At 33.8% G+C, this 15,912-nt stretch overlaps 1 protein-coding gene across 5 annotated transcripts in view; it reads right to left on the bottom strand.

Moving 5' to 3' along the window:
* Nucleotides 1-15,912, bottom strand: part of Ttd14 (TRPL translocation defect 14) — a 315,039-nt gene that overhangs the window by 74,497 nt on the left and 224,630 nt on the right. For all 5 annotated transcript variants that reach the window (XR_011335927.1, XM_069845769.1, XM_069845766.1 and 2 more), the window contains one exon: nt 8,594-8,734. Coding sequence is in view for 4 of the 5 variants with exons in the window: in XM_069845769.1 (XP_069701870.1) it covers nt 8,594-8,734 (141 nt within the window). In the remaining variant the exon portion in view is untranslated. The remainder of the gene's footprint in view (nt 1-8,593; nt 8,735-15,912) is intronic.

Raw genomic sequence — 15,912 nt, 5'->3', positions numbered from 1 at the left:
CAATGTCTGCTTTGTTCATCACAAATTTCATTGCGACCTGGTCAGGAATCGAATCAGGGTGCTTGGATGGAAGACCAGGACTTATGCCAAAGATGTGGCCTCAGTGAAGTCCACCTGAACAACTATATCTTCGTCATAACCGCAACAACCAAACTCTCTTCAGAATATGAAGCCTGAGTTCTCTTCACAAATCAGTGAAATTTAAAATGTGGTAAATTTATGTTAGGCCCCTGACTTCATCCATGGCATCTTTAACTGTTCCATTAACTGTGGTTAGGGTCACTTTTCCTTCAGAATGAATCCACTTTCACCATACTAATCTTTCCTGAAGGGCATGTTCTTCTATAAACATGTTATAATGTTTATCATTTCTATTATATTAGCCACAATTGCTATTCACATAATTGTGGTCAGGCTTACTTACATGAAGTTTTAATAATATTTGAACCATGAACACAATGAAGGGTAAAATTGTTTCTTTGCATTATGTGTGGGACAACTTGCAACTCAAACAATTAAGCAAGTTAATAAGCATTATAACTAGGGATCGGAAGTTAAGGCACTAAAAATGATGTTTTAGGCTCCTAAAAAGGCACTAAAAATGGTATTTTAGGCTCCTAAAAAGGCACTAAAAATTGTATTCCAGGCACCTAAAAGGCACTAAAAATAAAAATTTAGGGAAAATTAACCCCTGAAAATTTATTCCACACACAATAATTAATTTGGGCTATTTCCTTACACGATGTTTTAATTATATGCCAGTATTCACTTTTTTGTTCATTATGTATACACAGCAAATTAACGTAACACTGCATGACCACTTAAAAAATTAGATAAGTGGTATTTGTCCTACAGAATGTTTAATTTAGTGTGCACTTATTTGTCTTCATGTTCATAATTTGAATGATAATACACAACAAGAAACTTTTCAAGATTAAAACACTCCCTCTTGTGATGTCTATTGGACAAAATCTGTTTATATGCCGAAAAGGATCTCTCAACATGCACTGAAGTGACTGAAACGTGCTTATACAATACCATCCTGGCTATATTAAACTCCTCAGGAAGCTCACCACCAGTCCCACTTAGAACTTTATACACAGAATTAATGGTTTCATATCCAGGATTTCTTGAAATAACACTTTTAGCTTCTCATATATTTGAGCAGCATACTTGCCAGGAGCTACACATAATCTGTTCTTTTTATTCAAAAACAGGGACATGGATTCATAAAATGACAGACTGCTGCATTCCAGTTGTTGAATGGTTTCTGCTACAAAAGTGAAATGCGCATCAATATAGGCTAAGTCTTCTTTAAGCCCTCTTTCTTGAAACACACACTGAGCTTCTTTGATTGACAGAGAAACATTCTCTGAAAATTCCTTAACAATTAGTGCTCTTTGTTCAAAGTTATTCACATAGTATTTTACTGCTCTCAACCATGTCTCCCACCTCGTAACAATAGGCTCAGGGGGTAGGGGAGTGTCAGGTAACTTCTCTCTAAATACAAAGATAATCCTAGACTGTGTGCTTGAAGCAGATACGTCACCTATGTTATGCAGGAGAAGGGTAGATAATAAAGTAAACCTTTATCTGAACTCAAGACAATGACTTGTCGGTATGAATGATGGGACTAGTTAGGTACAGGGTCTTAAAAATTCCATCACAATAGGGTGTCTGAAATCTTTGTATAGGCCTACTATAAGAACTATCAGTTTTTTTTTTTTCAGTTTCAAGCAAAAAAATTAATAATGAGTGCTGTTAACTAACTATATATGCCTATACAGAAAAGGGAAAAACAAACAAATAAAAACAAAAAAGGCACAAACTGTAAAAAAAAAAAGAAAAAAAAAAAAAAAGGCAAATATAGGCAATATAAAACTTCACTACAACATTTGACTTTTCGTGATTCGTATACATAAATTAACAGCCTTAAAATACGTACGTTCAAACAAAATAGGCATTTCCCTAAATTTCTGATCCCTAATTATAACATACCCCTTGGAAAAACAACTCTTCAACCAAAATTAAGCTCAAGATGTATAATTTCTCTCTACAACACGGAGGTAATTGACCTCTATGTACCACAAAAAATGTTGAAATTATGTGACAATTTTAGAAAAAAAATTGTTTACGACTTTGCCACATAAGCTATTAGTAATTGAAGAGCACGAGAACTCCACTCCTTACCTTTTTAAAAATCTCTCAGATAACCAATCAAATGAAAGAGCATGATGTGAACACTGTGTTTGTTATAATCCCACCCACTCAACCCAAATAAATGTTCCCCTTCTATAATGCAATTTTTGCAAAAACCAGACAGCCCCAGGACAAAATCTACTATAATCATAATCCTCATAAAATTTCTCTTTAGTATCATCAGTAATTCCTAATCCTTTTCTTTTACCCATTTCAAAAACATTAAACTCAGAGTAACTTTTCTTCTCAGCCAAGAATTTGGAAGAAAACAGAATTTTTACTTTCTCTTCTTTAGAAATGAGAGCACACTTCTGTTTCAAGTTTTCAATTAGTTCTGCATAATCTTCTGTCAAAGACTGTTGCTCATTTCCTTTGGTTCGAGGTATTTTCTCATCAAAATATGTGCAGCCAACACACAGAAAAAACTGGCAGTGATCACTCTCACAATCACCACCAAAATCACCACTCCTGCCATCATCACCACCGAAACATCCCTGTTGCTACAACCATAACCGCAGCAACTAAAACCATCACAGCCATTATCACTACCGCTAAAACCACTAGGGTCATTCCACGATTTCGCGACATTTTACATTTTTTCTTCTCCATCTTTCTGCATTGGTAACATGTTATGTATCATTTTAAAGCTAAATTATTGAAGATTCTGAATTTGACACACTGATTTATTTAAGATTGGCATTTTCATGTTAATTGGCAATGAGACACGTTAATTACGAAAGGAAGAAATAATAAAATTGTTATGTCATCTTATGCCATGAAAAGTTACCTGAACATTATATACTTATTGCAATTTGAAATTTATCATATAATATGGATATCACTGAGAGTACATTACAAACGCATATTTTCAACATTTATCGAGCATTTATAACCCATGTGTCGCTTTTGAAAGCAGCAGCAATTGATGTTACATTTGTCACAAAAAAAAATGGACTTTCTCAAATTTTCGAAAAAAGTAAAAATGAAATTGAGGACCGTTTTTGCAAAACTTGCTAACTGAAAAAACTAAATTTTACAGAGACAAAACACTATAGTAAGCAAGTTTTGCTGTATCTCTCACTTAGAGCAGAAAGTAAGTTTTGAAAAAACGATCACACTTTGACACACTACAATGAAGAGAAATAATCCAATTTTACTAAGACGCTTTGAACATCATGTAGAGGCCTGCCTTATGTTAATGAATCCATCAAAATCTCAATTTTGCAGTTAGCAAGTTTTGCAAAAATGGTCCTCAATTGAAAAAAGAAGTCTATAAAAGTTAGACTAATAACACAAAGAATAACTTCGTTAATAAAGCTTGTTTCAAAATTTCTTGTAAATTCTATTAAAAATGCCATGACCAATGTAACCTTAGATGCGTGACTAATGTAACCTTAACTCCGTGACCAATGTAACCTTAATTCCGTAATCAATGTAAGTTGTAGTCCTAGTGAACAAAAACTTGGTTTACTATTCAAAAGTTGTAATTATCTTGACATTTGAGTTGCATGGTTAATATTAATAATATTTATAGGGCTATTATTAAAATGTAATAATAATAACAGTAAATGTTAAGCATTATAATTAACTATACAATATAGGTCTAAATGTTACGTTGATATCCCTAAATTTGTACAAAATAAGCAAGATAGTAGGCCTAATTACAGCAATACGAATCATGTTAATTAAAAGAAAACCCTGTTTAAATGATTTACAAGATTCTACATTTAAGTCAGTGTAATTCTTTATAATTTCGTTAATAAAGGAAGCTGGATATCCATCCATATATCCACTTACCGACCAAAAGGTGACTTGATACACTAGGGGGTGACTTGATACGTTTTGTAGGTTGATGTATCAAGTCTCGCAGCATATAAAATGGGGTAATTAGATATGCTGGAGGGACTTTATACATTTTGTAGGTTGGTGTTTCGGTTCTGAAACATAAATTTACAAAACGTATCAAGTCCCCACAGCGTATCAAGTCACCCTGTTTTACGGTACCTATCTGCAAATATACCAAAAGTCTGAATTAACCACACCTAACCTGTCACTGATACTCGACCTTACAAAAACTCACTTTCTATTTATCTATGTATATACCAAAAAGCTTATATGCAAGACACGTGATCCCACCTCTCCACCAGCCATCACTTTCACAGAAACTTTCACTCCATATTCCAGTGCAAAATTGGCGTCACTGCTAAATTGTCTTTTGTTTACGGTACATATGACTTGATTAGATGCCAAGTATGTAAATACCTACAGTACTATATTTCTTTGGTAACACAATTGTAAAGAAATATCTTAGTATTAATATTATATTATTTTATATATTTAAATATAACTTACCAAATACATCTAATATGAGAGCTCACAAAAATCCCTAAAAATTTGGCATCAATTTCTACTTTTTCCATTTTATACCAGAGCATTTCTTTATTAATTGAATCGAACACTTTTTCTAAACCTATGAGATATCTTGATGAAATTTCAATAGGTGTTATGCATAGTTGTTATGCTATATGTCTTCAAACATTTTCTACCGTAGAGATATGATACAGACACATTATGACGTGATGCGAGAAAATGGTGGATTACTGGCAGCTTGCTCCCTGCTTGGTGTGCAATGTGTGGACTCTTAGAAGTGCAGCTCAGTCGCCATATGGCATTCACTGTAGTTACAAGTCGTGTTACAGAAGTCTTTATTCTTCAAGTGTACAAAGTTAGTGCATAAAGTTTAGTGATTATTGTGTATTTAGGTACCGGTAATGCTTACCAACAAATTCTAATTGTATGAACATGTTTATAGGTACAATACATACATAAAAGGCAGAAGGTCGTGAGTGAAAACAAGACGTAAATTTCGAATAGTTTTCAAACAGACCTATGCCTTCTGCCAAAACAATTAGAAGACTCGTTAGAAGATTTAAAAAAAAAGGCTCAGTGAACAATCGAAAATCAAACAGAAAACGTAGTGTTCTTACAGAAGAAAAATTAGATGAGATTGGTGAAAGACTTGGGATCATTTTCCGAAAACAAGATGTAAATTTCGAATAGTTTCCAAACAGACCTATGCCTTCTGCCAAAACAATTAGAAGACTCGTTAGAGGATTTAAAGAAACAGGCTCAGTGAACAATCGAAAATCAAACAGAAAATGTAGTGTTCTTACAAAAGAAGAATTAGATGAGATTGGTGAAAGACTGGGGGTCATTTTCGGCAATGACTGTGAGCATGGTAAGTCCAAATTAATTATTGAATATTTATTATTAGTACTGTTATGTATTGTAGAAGTGCCAGAGAAATGGTTACGTGCTTACCAGAAATCATGCTAGCAGTGGGCCACAAATCACTCACCGTTTTCTCGCATCACATCATAATAATGTCTCTCTACATTCTAATAGTGCCGTTTCAGAATGCACATAAAGTTAAATTAGTCACGTTCGTTAGTCACAACATCTATGTCTGAATATAATTTTTTCAGAAGTTTCCCCTGATAAATTTTGGAATCCTAACGCTTTAACATGAATTCCTTTTGTAGGTACAAAATACCTCACCAAAACTGATACCAACTTCAAACTCAAGTGATTTGACGAATCTACCATCACAGATACATATTTTGCCTCGTTAAAATCATTCAATACTTCGCAAAGTGCAAAAGTAGCAAATTCATTAACAATTATATTTTCGCACTTCATTCTTCCACAGGTAATTTTTTTTTTCAGAAACAATCTCCTTATAATGTTTGATATGCAGTCTATAGATTTAAACGAATGATTATGCTTTAAAGTATGAAAAGCTAACAGTTCTTGTGCAGAAAGTATTTTCCGCTCGTTTTCTGTTTATTTTGCCCACATCCAAGAGTTAGTTTATGACTTTCACTTTTTGTGGCAACAGCTTCTTTAAGTTTCTTTTTAGCAATATTCTGTGTGATATCTGAACGACACCATGTTCAATAGAAAAAATAGCTTTGCAATCATTTTACCACCATCATCACTTTCAACAAGAAATGGATATTCCTTTTTTAATGCATCTGTAAAACTACACTTACACTTCGGCATCTTAGCCAACACGTGGTTACCAACATGTGGTCTTAACACATTAAACTCGTACCTCGTTTTTTTTGTATACTGTATTACTGTAATTATAATATTTCACGTATTGAATGTTGATTTCTAGTGAATAACTTAAACCATTTGATTATTTATCAGTTTAAGCTCTGAGATATTGGTGTCCTCAGAGGCCACAAACCTTTAGAGATAACACAGTCCTTGATTATCGAATTGAATTCATTACGGTGACATTTGATGGAAACAGTATAGAGTTAATGTTTTATGTGATTATTAAATAAAATAGAAGATAAATGAATATTTTAACAACAATTTAGGGAAATGGGACACCATATAAAAAATGGGACATTTAGCATCCCGAGCATACTTTTCTCAGGACAGGGGACAAGAGGCTGAATAAAGAGACAGTCCCATTAAAAACAGGATGTCTGGTCACACTATTTTAGGTCCTCTATCCATTCCCCAAAGATTTCCCATTTATATTAATTAACATGCTGTATACAGGATGAAAGAAGGGGAAAAAGAACTTGTTTTTACTCAACAAAGACAAAAAGTTGTGAAATTAATTTTTAGAAGTGTCCATCTTATAATACTTTGTAAGCTGAAACATTTTATTTGCTTATTTTGTCTCCTCAAAGTGAAAGTTTTTCCTTAAGACACTAATTTTGTCAGTTGAGGTGAGGTATTGTTACTGTTTCCCTAACATGTTTTTATTGAGTGCTTTTAATATTTGGAATAATATGTCAACAAGAAAAGCGACTTTAGTAAATTAACTAGCAGCCTAAAGACATTGACAAATTCAGATTCTCCAGTTACAAAAAAAGATAAAAAAAAGTTTTTCTTTAAGATCGTAGAACTTTGAGAGTAAAGACACAGAAATAAAAATTTAGGCTACCTGAATTTTCGAAGTTCCAGTTACAGTATAACATACTACACATGCTCAGTAAGCACATGCTCGGTAACTGGAACAAATTTTGTTTCTGGATCTGTACATGACTAAATGATAATGAACTGAGCATGATTAGAATCCACTAGAGAACACAGATTTGAAAATAAGCTTGTTTTCGGTGCCTTTACCTTGATATAATTAACAATTTTTACCACTTGCTGCAATACATTTGCATACTGAGGAATAAATGATTTTGAAAAAAGTGCTTCTCTATGGAGTAAACAATATGTAAATATTATTTCAGGGTTCTTTTAAAACAAAAAATAAAAATAAGCTACACAAACACAAGCCATCTATAATACACAATAGAAACAGAAACTCAACAATACTCAATGCTTATTGATATACCCTAAGATCCTAGACATGTCATATGATCATAGATTTTAAAGCGTGTATAAACAAATGAACAACTAAATAAAAGATGAATGAATGAATGAATGAATGAACGAATAAATAAAAAAAACTCACACACTAACATGATCAACAATGGCTATCTGAAAATGAATGTATGGATATCATTTGTATTGATGAGCAACAGCAGTAGCAGAAGCAAACTATTCGGTATACTAAAGTGTTCTCTCTTACAATGAGGAATTGCATCATTCATTATTTCCTACATCTGTAATTTTTTCGTGGCATACCAATTGAAAATTACTGTTCTAGTACTTATTTCCTGTTAGGCCTTCCCAGATATCTCTTCCTTTTGGAATAGACTTCATAGGTGATAGATTTGGAAATTTTCCTAGATTTATATTTCATTCTGATAGTGACATTTAATCTAACAATAGATTGTATAATTTGAATCGTATATTAATTTAGCATTTGCAAAATTTGTATAACGGAGCCTCGTATGTTTATGGAGTATGAATGACGTCTGATGGATTGTTTAGGTGTAAAAACACAGAATAAATTATTCATTAATAACATTTTCATGTGCTATATTTTGTATAATGCTTAACTCCTTAATAGAAACAAAAGGAAGAAGAAAAACTATTACAAAACTCGAACAAATTTACCATTTCAAATGATTCCAACTAAATGTTGTTGTTACACCCCTATATCATGATTTGTAATGTAGAGTATATAAAAAAAAGAACATTTGATTTAGACCACAGTCTAGTACATACTGTCACGAAGATCAATACGTAGGGAATATGCATCCAATAACAGTTGAACTTTAGTTGCTAGCCACTAGGATCACTACTATCGCCTTATCACAGACAATGCGAAATAGTACCGGCACAGTCTATTGTTCCTAGTACTCTCAGTTACTAACCGCTTAGAGCACTGTATTACGAGAAATGCAAAAAATCACCTCAAACTTCGTGACTATATGATATTAGACTGTGTTTAAACTTTGCAGTAAATACTTACAGATATCATTCTACAAATCTTGGTCTCAAAGTCTGTTGAATTATCTACAACATCAAAGTAAGGATGCCCCACCCAGGCACCAGCAGCTTTTGCATCAAGTTCTCTCGCTAGTTCCATTCCTTCACTTCGACAAGCATGATCCTGGAATTAAGATTACAATAACATGATGCTTCACAAAGTTTCAACATAAAATCTACGCAATCTGATGGAAATCCAGTGACCCTGAAATTATTACTTATAATAACAACTTTCGTGTGTTAAAATGAAAACTAAGTACAGTGAAACTTTCCAATACCGGACACCGCGGGGGAAAAATTAAATGTGCATTATTGAGAAGTGTCCGCTATTTAGAAAATTGTTAGTATGTATACAGTACATTAAAATTTCTCATACATATTTAACACTATATTTTACGGTATAGTACAGTAGACAGTGAGATTGTGAGATTGTTTACAGTATTCATCCAGAGAGAAATCGTACCAGTAAATGTTCTGTAAATAAATAAACATCAGTCACTGTACCACTTCACCTTACACAAAGACATTTAGAATTGCATTCTCAGTGTATGATTTTAAAATAACATCCTTGTTTTTCAAAATTTCACTAACCTGAGTTTTTTCCACATTAAACTTTGTGGTCAACTCACGAACACTTAATTTCTCTTTCTCACTATGCTTTACAATATCCACTTTCTCTTTTGGTGACAAACGTTTATGTTTTTGAGACATTTTTACTGTGACTGTACTTCCGAACACTCAACTTGACAAACTAAGAAAGTACAGACCAGTGTTGCCAACAGTTGTTCGTATAATCCCGCTAGATGACTTTCGAAAACCCGCGATTTTCTAACAAATATCTCTAGATTTTAATGTATACTTATTGTTTAATAATAATAATAATAATAATAATAATAATAATAATAATAATAATAATAATAATAATAATAATGGTCATGATAGAGCATCCATCTGCCAATGTAACGACATCCGCCCACCAATCTAATGAATATTACACACTTTTATTATGCCCAGTGTAGCGCTAGAAAGCAATTTTGAACACTTTTATCACAGACACTTACTTACTTACAAATGGCTTTTAAGGAATCCGAAGGTTCATTGCCGCCCTCACATAAGCCCGCCATCGGTCCCTATCCTGTGCAAGATTAATTCAGTCTCTATCATCACACCCCACCTCCCTCAAATCCACTTTAATATTATCCTCCCATCTACGTCTCGGCCTCCCTAAAGGTCTTTTTCACTCCGGTCTCCCAACTAACACTCTATATGCATTTCTGGATTCGCCCATACGTGCTACATGCCCTGCCCATCTCAAACGTCTGGATTTTAAGTTCCTAATTATGTTAGGTGAAGAATACAATGTGTGCAGTTCTGTGTTGTGTAACTTTCTCCATTCTCCTGTAACTTCATCCCGCTTAGCCCCAAATATTTTCCTAAGCACCTTATTCTCAAACACCCTTAACCTATGTTCCTCTCTCAGAGTGTGAGTCCAAGTTTCACAACCATAAAGAACAACCGGTAATATAACTGTTTTATAAATTCTAACTTTCAGATTTTTGGACAGCAGACTGGATGATAAGAGCTTCTCAACCGAATAATAACAGGCATTTCCCATATTTATTCTGCGTTTAATTTCCTCCCGAGTGTCATTTATATTTGTTACTGTTGCTCCAAGATATTTGAATTTTTCCACCTCTTCGAAGGATAAATCTCCAATTTTTATATTTCCATTTCGTACAATATTCTGGTCACGAGACATAATCATATACTTTGTCTTTTCGGGATTTACTTCCAAACCTATCGCTTTACTTGCTTCAACTAGAATTTCCGTGTTTTCCCTAATCGTTTGTCGATTTTCTCCTAACATATTCACGTCATCTGCATAGACAAGAAGCTGATGTAACCCGTTCAATTCCAAACCCTGCCTGTTATCCTGAACTTTCCTAATGGCATATTCTAAAGCGAAGTTAAAAAGTAAAGGTGATAGTGCATCTCCCTGCTTTAGCCCGCAGTGAATTGGAAAAGCATCAGATAGAAACTGACCTATACGGACTCTGCTGTATGTTTCACTGAGACACATTTTAATTAATCGAACTAGTTTCTTGGGAATACCAAATTCAATAAGAATATCATATAATACTTCCCTCTTAACCGAGTCATAAGCCATTTTGAAATCTATGAATAACTGATGTACTGTACCCTTATACTCCCATTTTTTCTCCATTATCTGTCGAATACAAAAAATCTGATCAATAGTCGATCTATTACGCCGAAAACCGCACTGATGATCCCCAATAATTTCATCTATGTACGGAGTTAATCTTCTCAAAAGAATATTGGACAAAATTTTGTACGACGTCAACAAAAGTGATATTCCTCGAAAGTTACCACAATTGGTTTTGTCCCCCTTTTTAAAAATAGGTACAATTATGGACTCCTTCCATTGTTCTGGTACAATTTCCTTTTCCCAAATAGCAAGTACAAGTTTATAAATTTCGCTATATAATGCACTTCCACCCTCTTGTATTAATTCTGCTGGAATTTGATCAATACCTGGAGACTTGTAGTTTTTCAGATTTTCTATCGCAATTTCGACTTCACAACATATTTAAATTCTTATTGCACTATATATGTTACCATTAAAACCCGAAATCCGACAGAAACCAGTTTCAACTAATAAAAACTAGTTTTTTGAAAATATAGATAGATAGAAAGCGAATTTTCGTAAGATCTAGAATCAATGACAGGTCAGGTTTAGTGTGTATATGTTTTTTTTTTTTTTTTTTTTTTTTGGCAAACAAAACCCTAAACAAACCAAACCTAACCTGATATTGATTCTAGATCATAAGAAAACTCACTTTCTATCTATCTTTATTTGCTTAGACTAGTTGAAACTGGTTTTGACGAATTTCGGGTTTTAACAGTAACATATATAATATGGAATTATCACTACATTAACACATCCATTATTTCACAAAACACACACTGAACGAATTAAATGTAATTATGAAAGCCGCTTATAATGCTAATATGAATTTCATTTCAGAAACTTTAAAGATTAAAAACCGCTAGTATTCCCACTAAGCGGGATAATATAATTTTACCCGCGAGCCGGTTATCCAAAAAACCTAGATTTAGCGGGAAAACTGCTGAATTGGCAACACTGGTACGGACTGCTCACGTACAGTATCACAACTAGCAACTGTGCTGCTTACCTTCAGTAAAGTACAGAACGTTCAAATGCACGATAAGGATTGTTGCAAAGAATTTCGTTAGAATTCCGTTTAATTTACAACCGTCTTTTTCTTTTTTTCTTTGATGCTGTCCATTATTTGGAAGTTTTAATTGTTGTTGGGAGATACATTTGTGTCCGCGTCTGTTATTGAGAATGTCCGCTATTTGGAAGAATTTCATCATAAGGGCCAATGTTATTTTGCAGGGGAATTTTAAAATGTCCACTATTGAGAGGAGTCCGCTATTGGGAAGTGTCCATTAAGGGAAGTTTCACTGTAGTATATTACCTAGTTGACTAGTTGCGACTTCGTATCAGCCATCTTCTTTTAGTTTCTTTAGTCGTTTTGCGGCGGTGGGGGGGGTGCATTTGTGTTTGATAGTGTGGAGTCAAATAGGGTGTCTGTTCTGAATTTCAACACCTTATTTGATTCCACATTATCAAACACAAACACATCCCCCCAGCAAAACAACTAAGAAACAGTAAGAAGCAAGGACCACACCAGTTCTGAAGATGGCTGATACAAAGTCGAAACTAGTCAACTTGGTAATTTACAACTTAGTTTTCATTTTAACACATGAAAGTTGTTACTGTAACTATATTCCTAAGTGATATAAAGTGTTAAAAGTGTGTAATCATGATGTACTGAAATTATTATTCATTACTTGGAGCCATATTTAAGATTCAGGCATATGGCATGTAGACCTGTCAGAAAACTAGGTAGGTACCTCTCTGAAGCAGGAAACTTCCATCATTTTGTATTCATCTCTTAATACTATTACGGTCAGTTTACCATCCCCCCCCCCCAATCAGAAAATAGCCACATAAAACTACACTGTTTTAAATATAACGATTAGAAACTGGCACAATATGAAATTTATTTTGGCAAAATATGAAATAAATATTTCAATGCTAAAATATCATTTCTAAACCAATTGGAACAGGTTTACATTATTATGTACAAAATAAGCCTTTAGAGGTAATAGTTTTGTCTATATTTAATATGTTTTTAGAATCAACAAATCCTTACCTGAATGCAAGAACTAGGTAACTTAATTTGTTTATATTGAAGAGAGAGATGAAATTGTATATTACGATACAAGGTTGGGAAGTGCTTTTTACAAAATTGAGGAAAAGTTTGAAAAACAAGCAGAGCGAGTTTTTCAATTTTCGAGATTTTGTAATGCACTTCACAAATGTTTATTATACAAAATTTCTGGCACGATCACTTTTTAAAATTTCAAATACCTATGTACAATAATTATAATGTAATGGTAACTAAGTAACAATATGTGCACCGTAATGGGTCTATTTCAGTATACTTTTTTGTTATGGAAAATGATTTTCCTAGCAACAAGTTTCTATGTGGGAATTCTAATTTTCAAAGCTTAACAACAATAGCTGTAAATATAGCAAAAAAACATGATCGTGCAGAAAAAGTTATTACATCGGCAGGACTCAACAATGGTTATAGGGTAAGTGAGACTTTCCAATACTTTCTGGGAAAAGATTACCTGTAGAAGAGAATGGGGTACATTAGAACAGATTAAATTTCCCTCAACACACAATTTTTATTAAGTTGCCAATACTGACAGCAGAAGGCAGACATTCTGACATACTGGCTTCACTTTTCAACTTTCATTTAATTTACTGGGGTGAACTCTGTGGATGCACTAGTGTTGAAGTGCTTAGAAAGTATTATGTTATTCCGAATTTCGTAAGGATATTCTGACAACATGAACGTTTCAGAGATGAGTTTCATTATGTAATATTAGAACCTAATGAATTCACTTTTCGAAAATTACTGTACATTTTTAATATGTACTTACTACTTCTTGTTCCTTTTAATGAATGATCGTACTTGATAGGGTCATGTGAACAGTTCCTTGGGGAAACATTTGAACAGTGTTCAAAACTGCTCCACAACATTAATTTAACAACACTGTGAAAAACGTTTTCAAAATTTTATATAAGGAATTTTCCAAATAGAAATGATCGGGACGACATTCAAATACAAACTGCTGAGCCATTTATACCGGAACCCACACTTTCTGAAGTCGAAATTGCGATATAAAATCTGAAAAACTACAAGTCTCCAGGTATTGATCAAATTCCAGCAGAATTAATACAAGAGGGTGGAAGAGCATTATCTAGCGAAATTTATAAACTTCTACTTGCAATTTGGGAAAAGGAAACTGTACCAGAACAATGGAAAGAGTCCATAATCGTACCTATTTTTAAGAAGGGTTAAGACTAACTGTAGTAACTTTCGAGGAATATCACTTTTGTTGACGTCGTACAAAATTTTGTCGAATATCCTTTTGAGAAGATTAATTCCATATGTAGATGAAATTATTGGAGATCATCAGTGTGGTTTTAAGCGTAATAGATCGACTATTGATCAGCTTTTTTGTATCTGACAGATATTGGAGAAAAAATGGGAGTATAAGGGTACAGTACATCAGTTATTCATAGATTTCAAAAAGGCGTATGACTTGGTTAAGAGAGAAGTTTTATATAATATTCTTATTGAATTTGGTATTCCCAAGAAACTAGTTCGATTAATTAAAATGTGTCTCAGTGAAACTTACAGCAGAGTCCGTATAGGCCAGTTTCTATCTGATACTTTTCCAATTCACTGCGGGCTAAAGCAGGGAGATGCACTATCACCTTTACTTTTTAACTTCGCTCTAGAATATGCCATTAGAAAAGTTCAGGATAACACAGGGGGTTTGAAATTGAACGGGTTACATCAGCTTCTTGTCTATGCGGATGACGTGAATATGTTAGGATAAAATCGACAAACGATTAGGGAAAACGCGGAAATTCTAGTTGAAGCAAGTAAAGCGATAGGGTTGGAAGTAAATCCCGAAAAGACAAAGTATATGATTATGTCTCGTGACCAGAATATTGTACGAAATGGAAATATAAAAATTGGAGATTTATCCTTCGAAGAGGTGGAAAAATTCAAATATCTTGGAGCAACAGTAACAAATATAAATGACACTCGGGAGGAAATTAAACGCAGAATAAATATGGGAAATGCCTGTTATTATTCTGTTGAGAAGTTTTGTCATCTAGTCTTCTGTCAAAAAATCTGAAAGTTAGAATTTATAAAACAGTTATATTACCAATTGTTCTGTATGGTTGTGAAACTTGGACTCTCACTTTGAGAGAGGAACAGAGATTAAAGGTATTTGAGAATAAGGTTCTTAGGAAAATATTTGGGGCTAAGAGGGATGAAGTTACAGGAGAATGGAGAAAGTTACACAACGCAGAGCTGCACGCATTGTATACTTCACCTGACATAATTAGGAACATAAAATCCAGACGTTTGAGATGGGCAGGTCATGTAGCACGTATGGGCGAATCCAGAAATGCATATAGAGTGTTAGTTGGGAGGCCGGAGGGAAAAAGACCTTTGGGGAGGCCGAGACATAGGTGGGAAGATAATATTAAAATGGATATGAGGGAGGTGGGATATGATGGTAGAGACTGGATTAATCTTGCTCAGGATAGGGACCAATGGCGGGCTTATGTGAGGGCGGCAATGAACCTTCGGGTTCCTTAAAAGCCAGTAAGTAAGTAAGTAAGTAAGTAATTATATAAGGAATTTATTGATATTATATTTGCTTTTAAGGCATAAAATTGTTTGGACATACATAAAGAAAAGAACAAGCATGTATTATCCAATGAAGTTGCTCAGGCAGCAGCAAGGTCTGACAGTGAAGGAAAATTCTCATTAAGAGCTGCAGCTTCAAAGTATGACATGCCTCACACATTATTATTTTATCAAATGAAGAAGTTTAAGAAGGCAATGACATAGGTGGAAAATATGGTTCGCGATACACAAGCCAACAGCTGTTCAACTGAGGAGCACGAGTCCCAATTAGTTAATTATATTATTAAATGTCCTAAGATTAATTATGGCATGACTTGCACAAATATACGTCAATTAGCATATGAATATGCTCGTCATTTAGCTTGTAAGTACTGTAATGGGATAATAACGGAATTGCTGGAATTGGCTGACTTTTAGAGCTTCATGAAGCTACATGGAAATTTAGAAT

Source organism: Periplaneta americana, chromosome 14, assembly GCF_040183065.1.
Source record: "Periplaneta americana isolate PAMFEO1 chromosome 14, P.americana_PAMFEO1_priV1, whole genome shotgun sequence".
Classification (NCBI taxonomy): domain Eukaryota; kingdom Metazoa; phylum Arthropoda; class Insecta; order Blattodea; family Blattidae; genus Periplaneta; species Periplaneta americana.
Note: the sequence above shows the minus strand (reverse complement) of the source record. Positions and strands in the feature narration are given on the sequence as shown.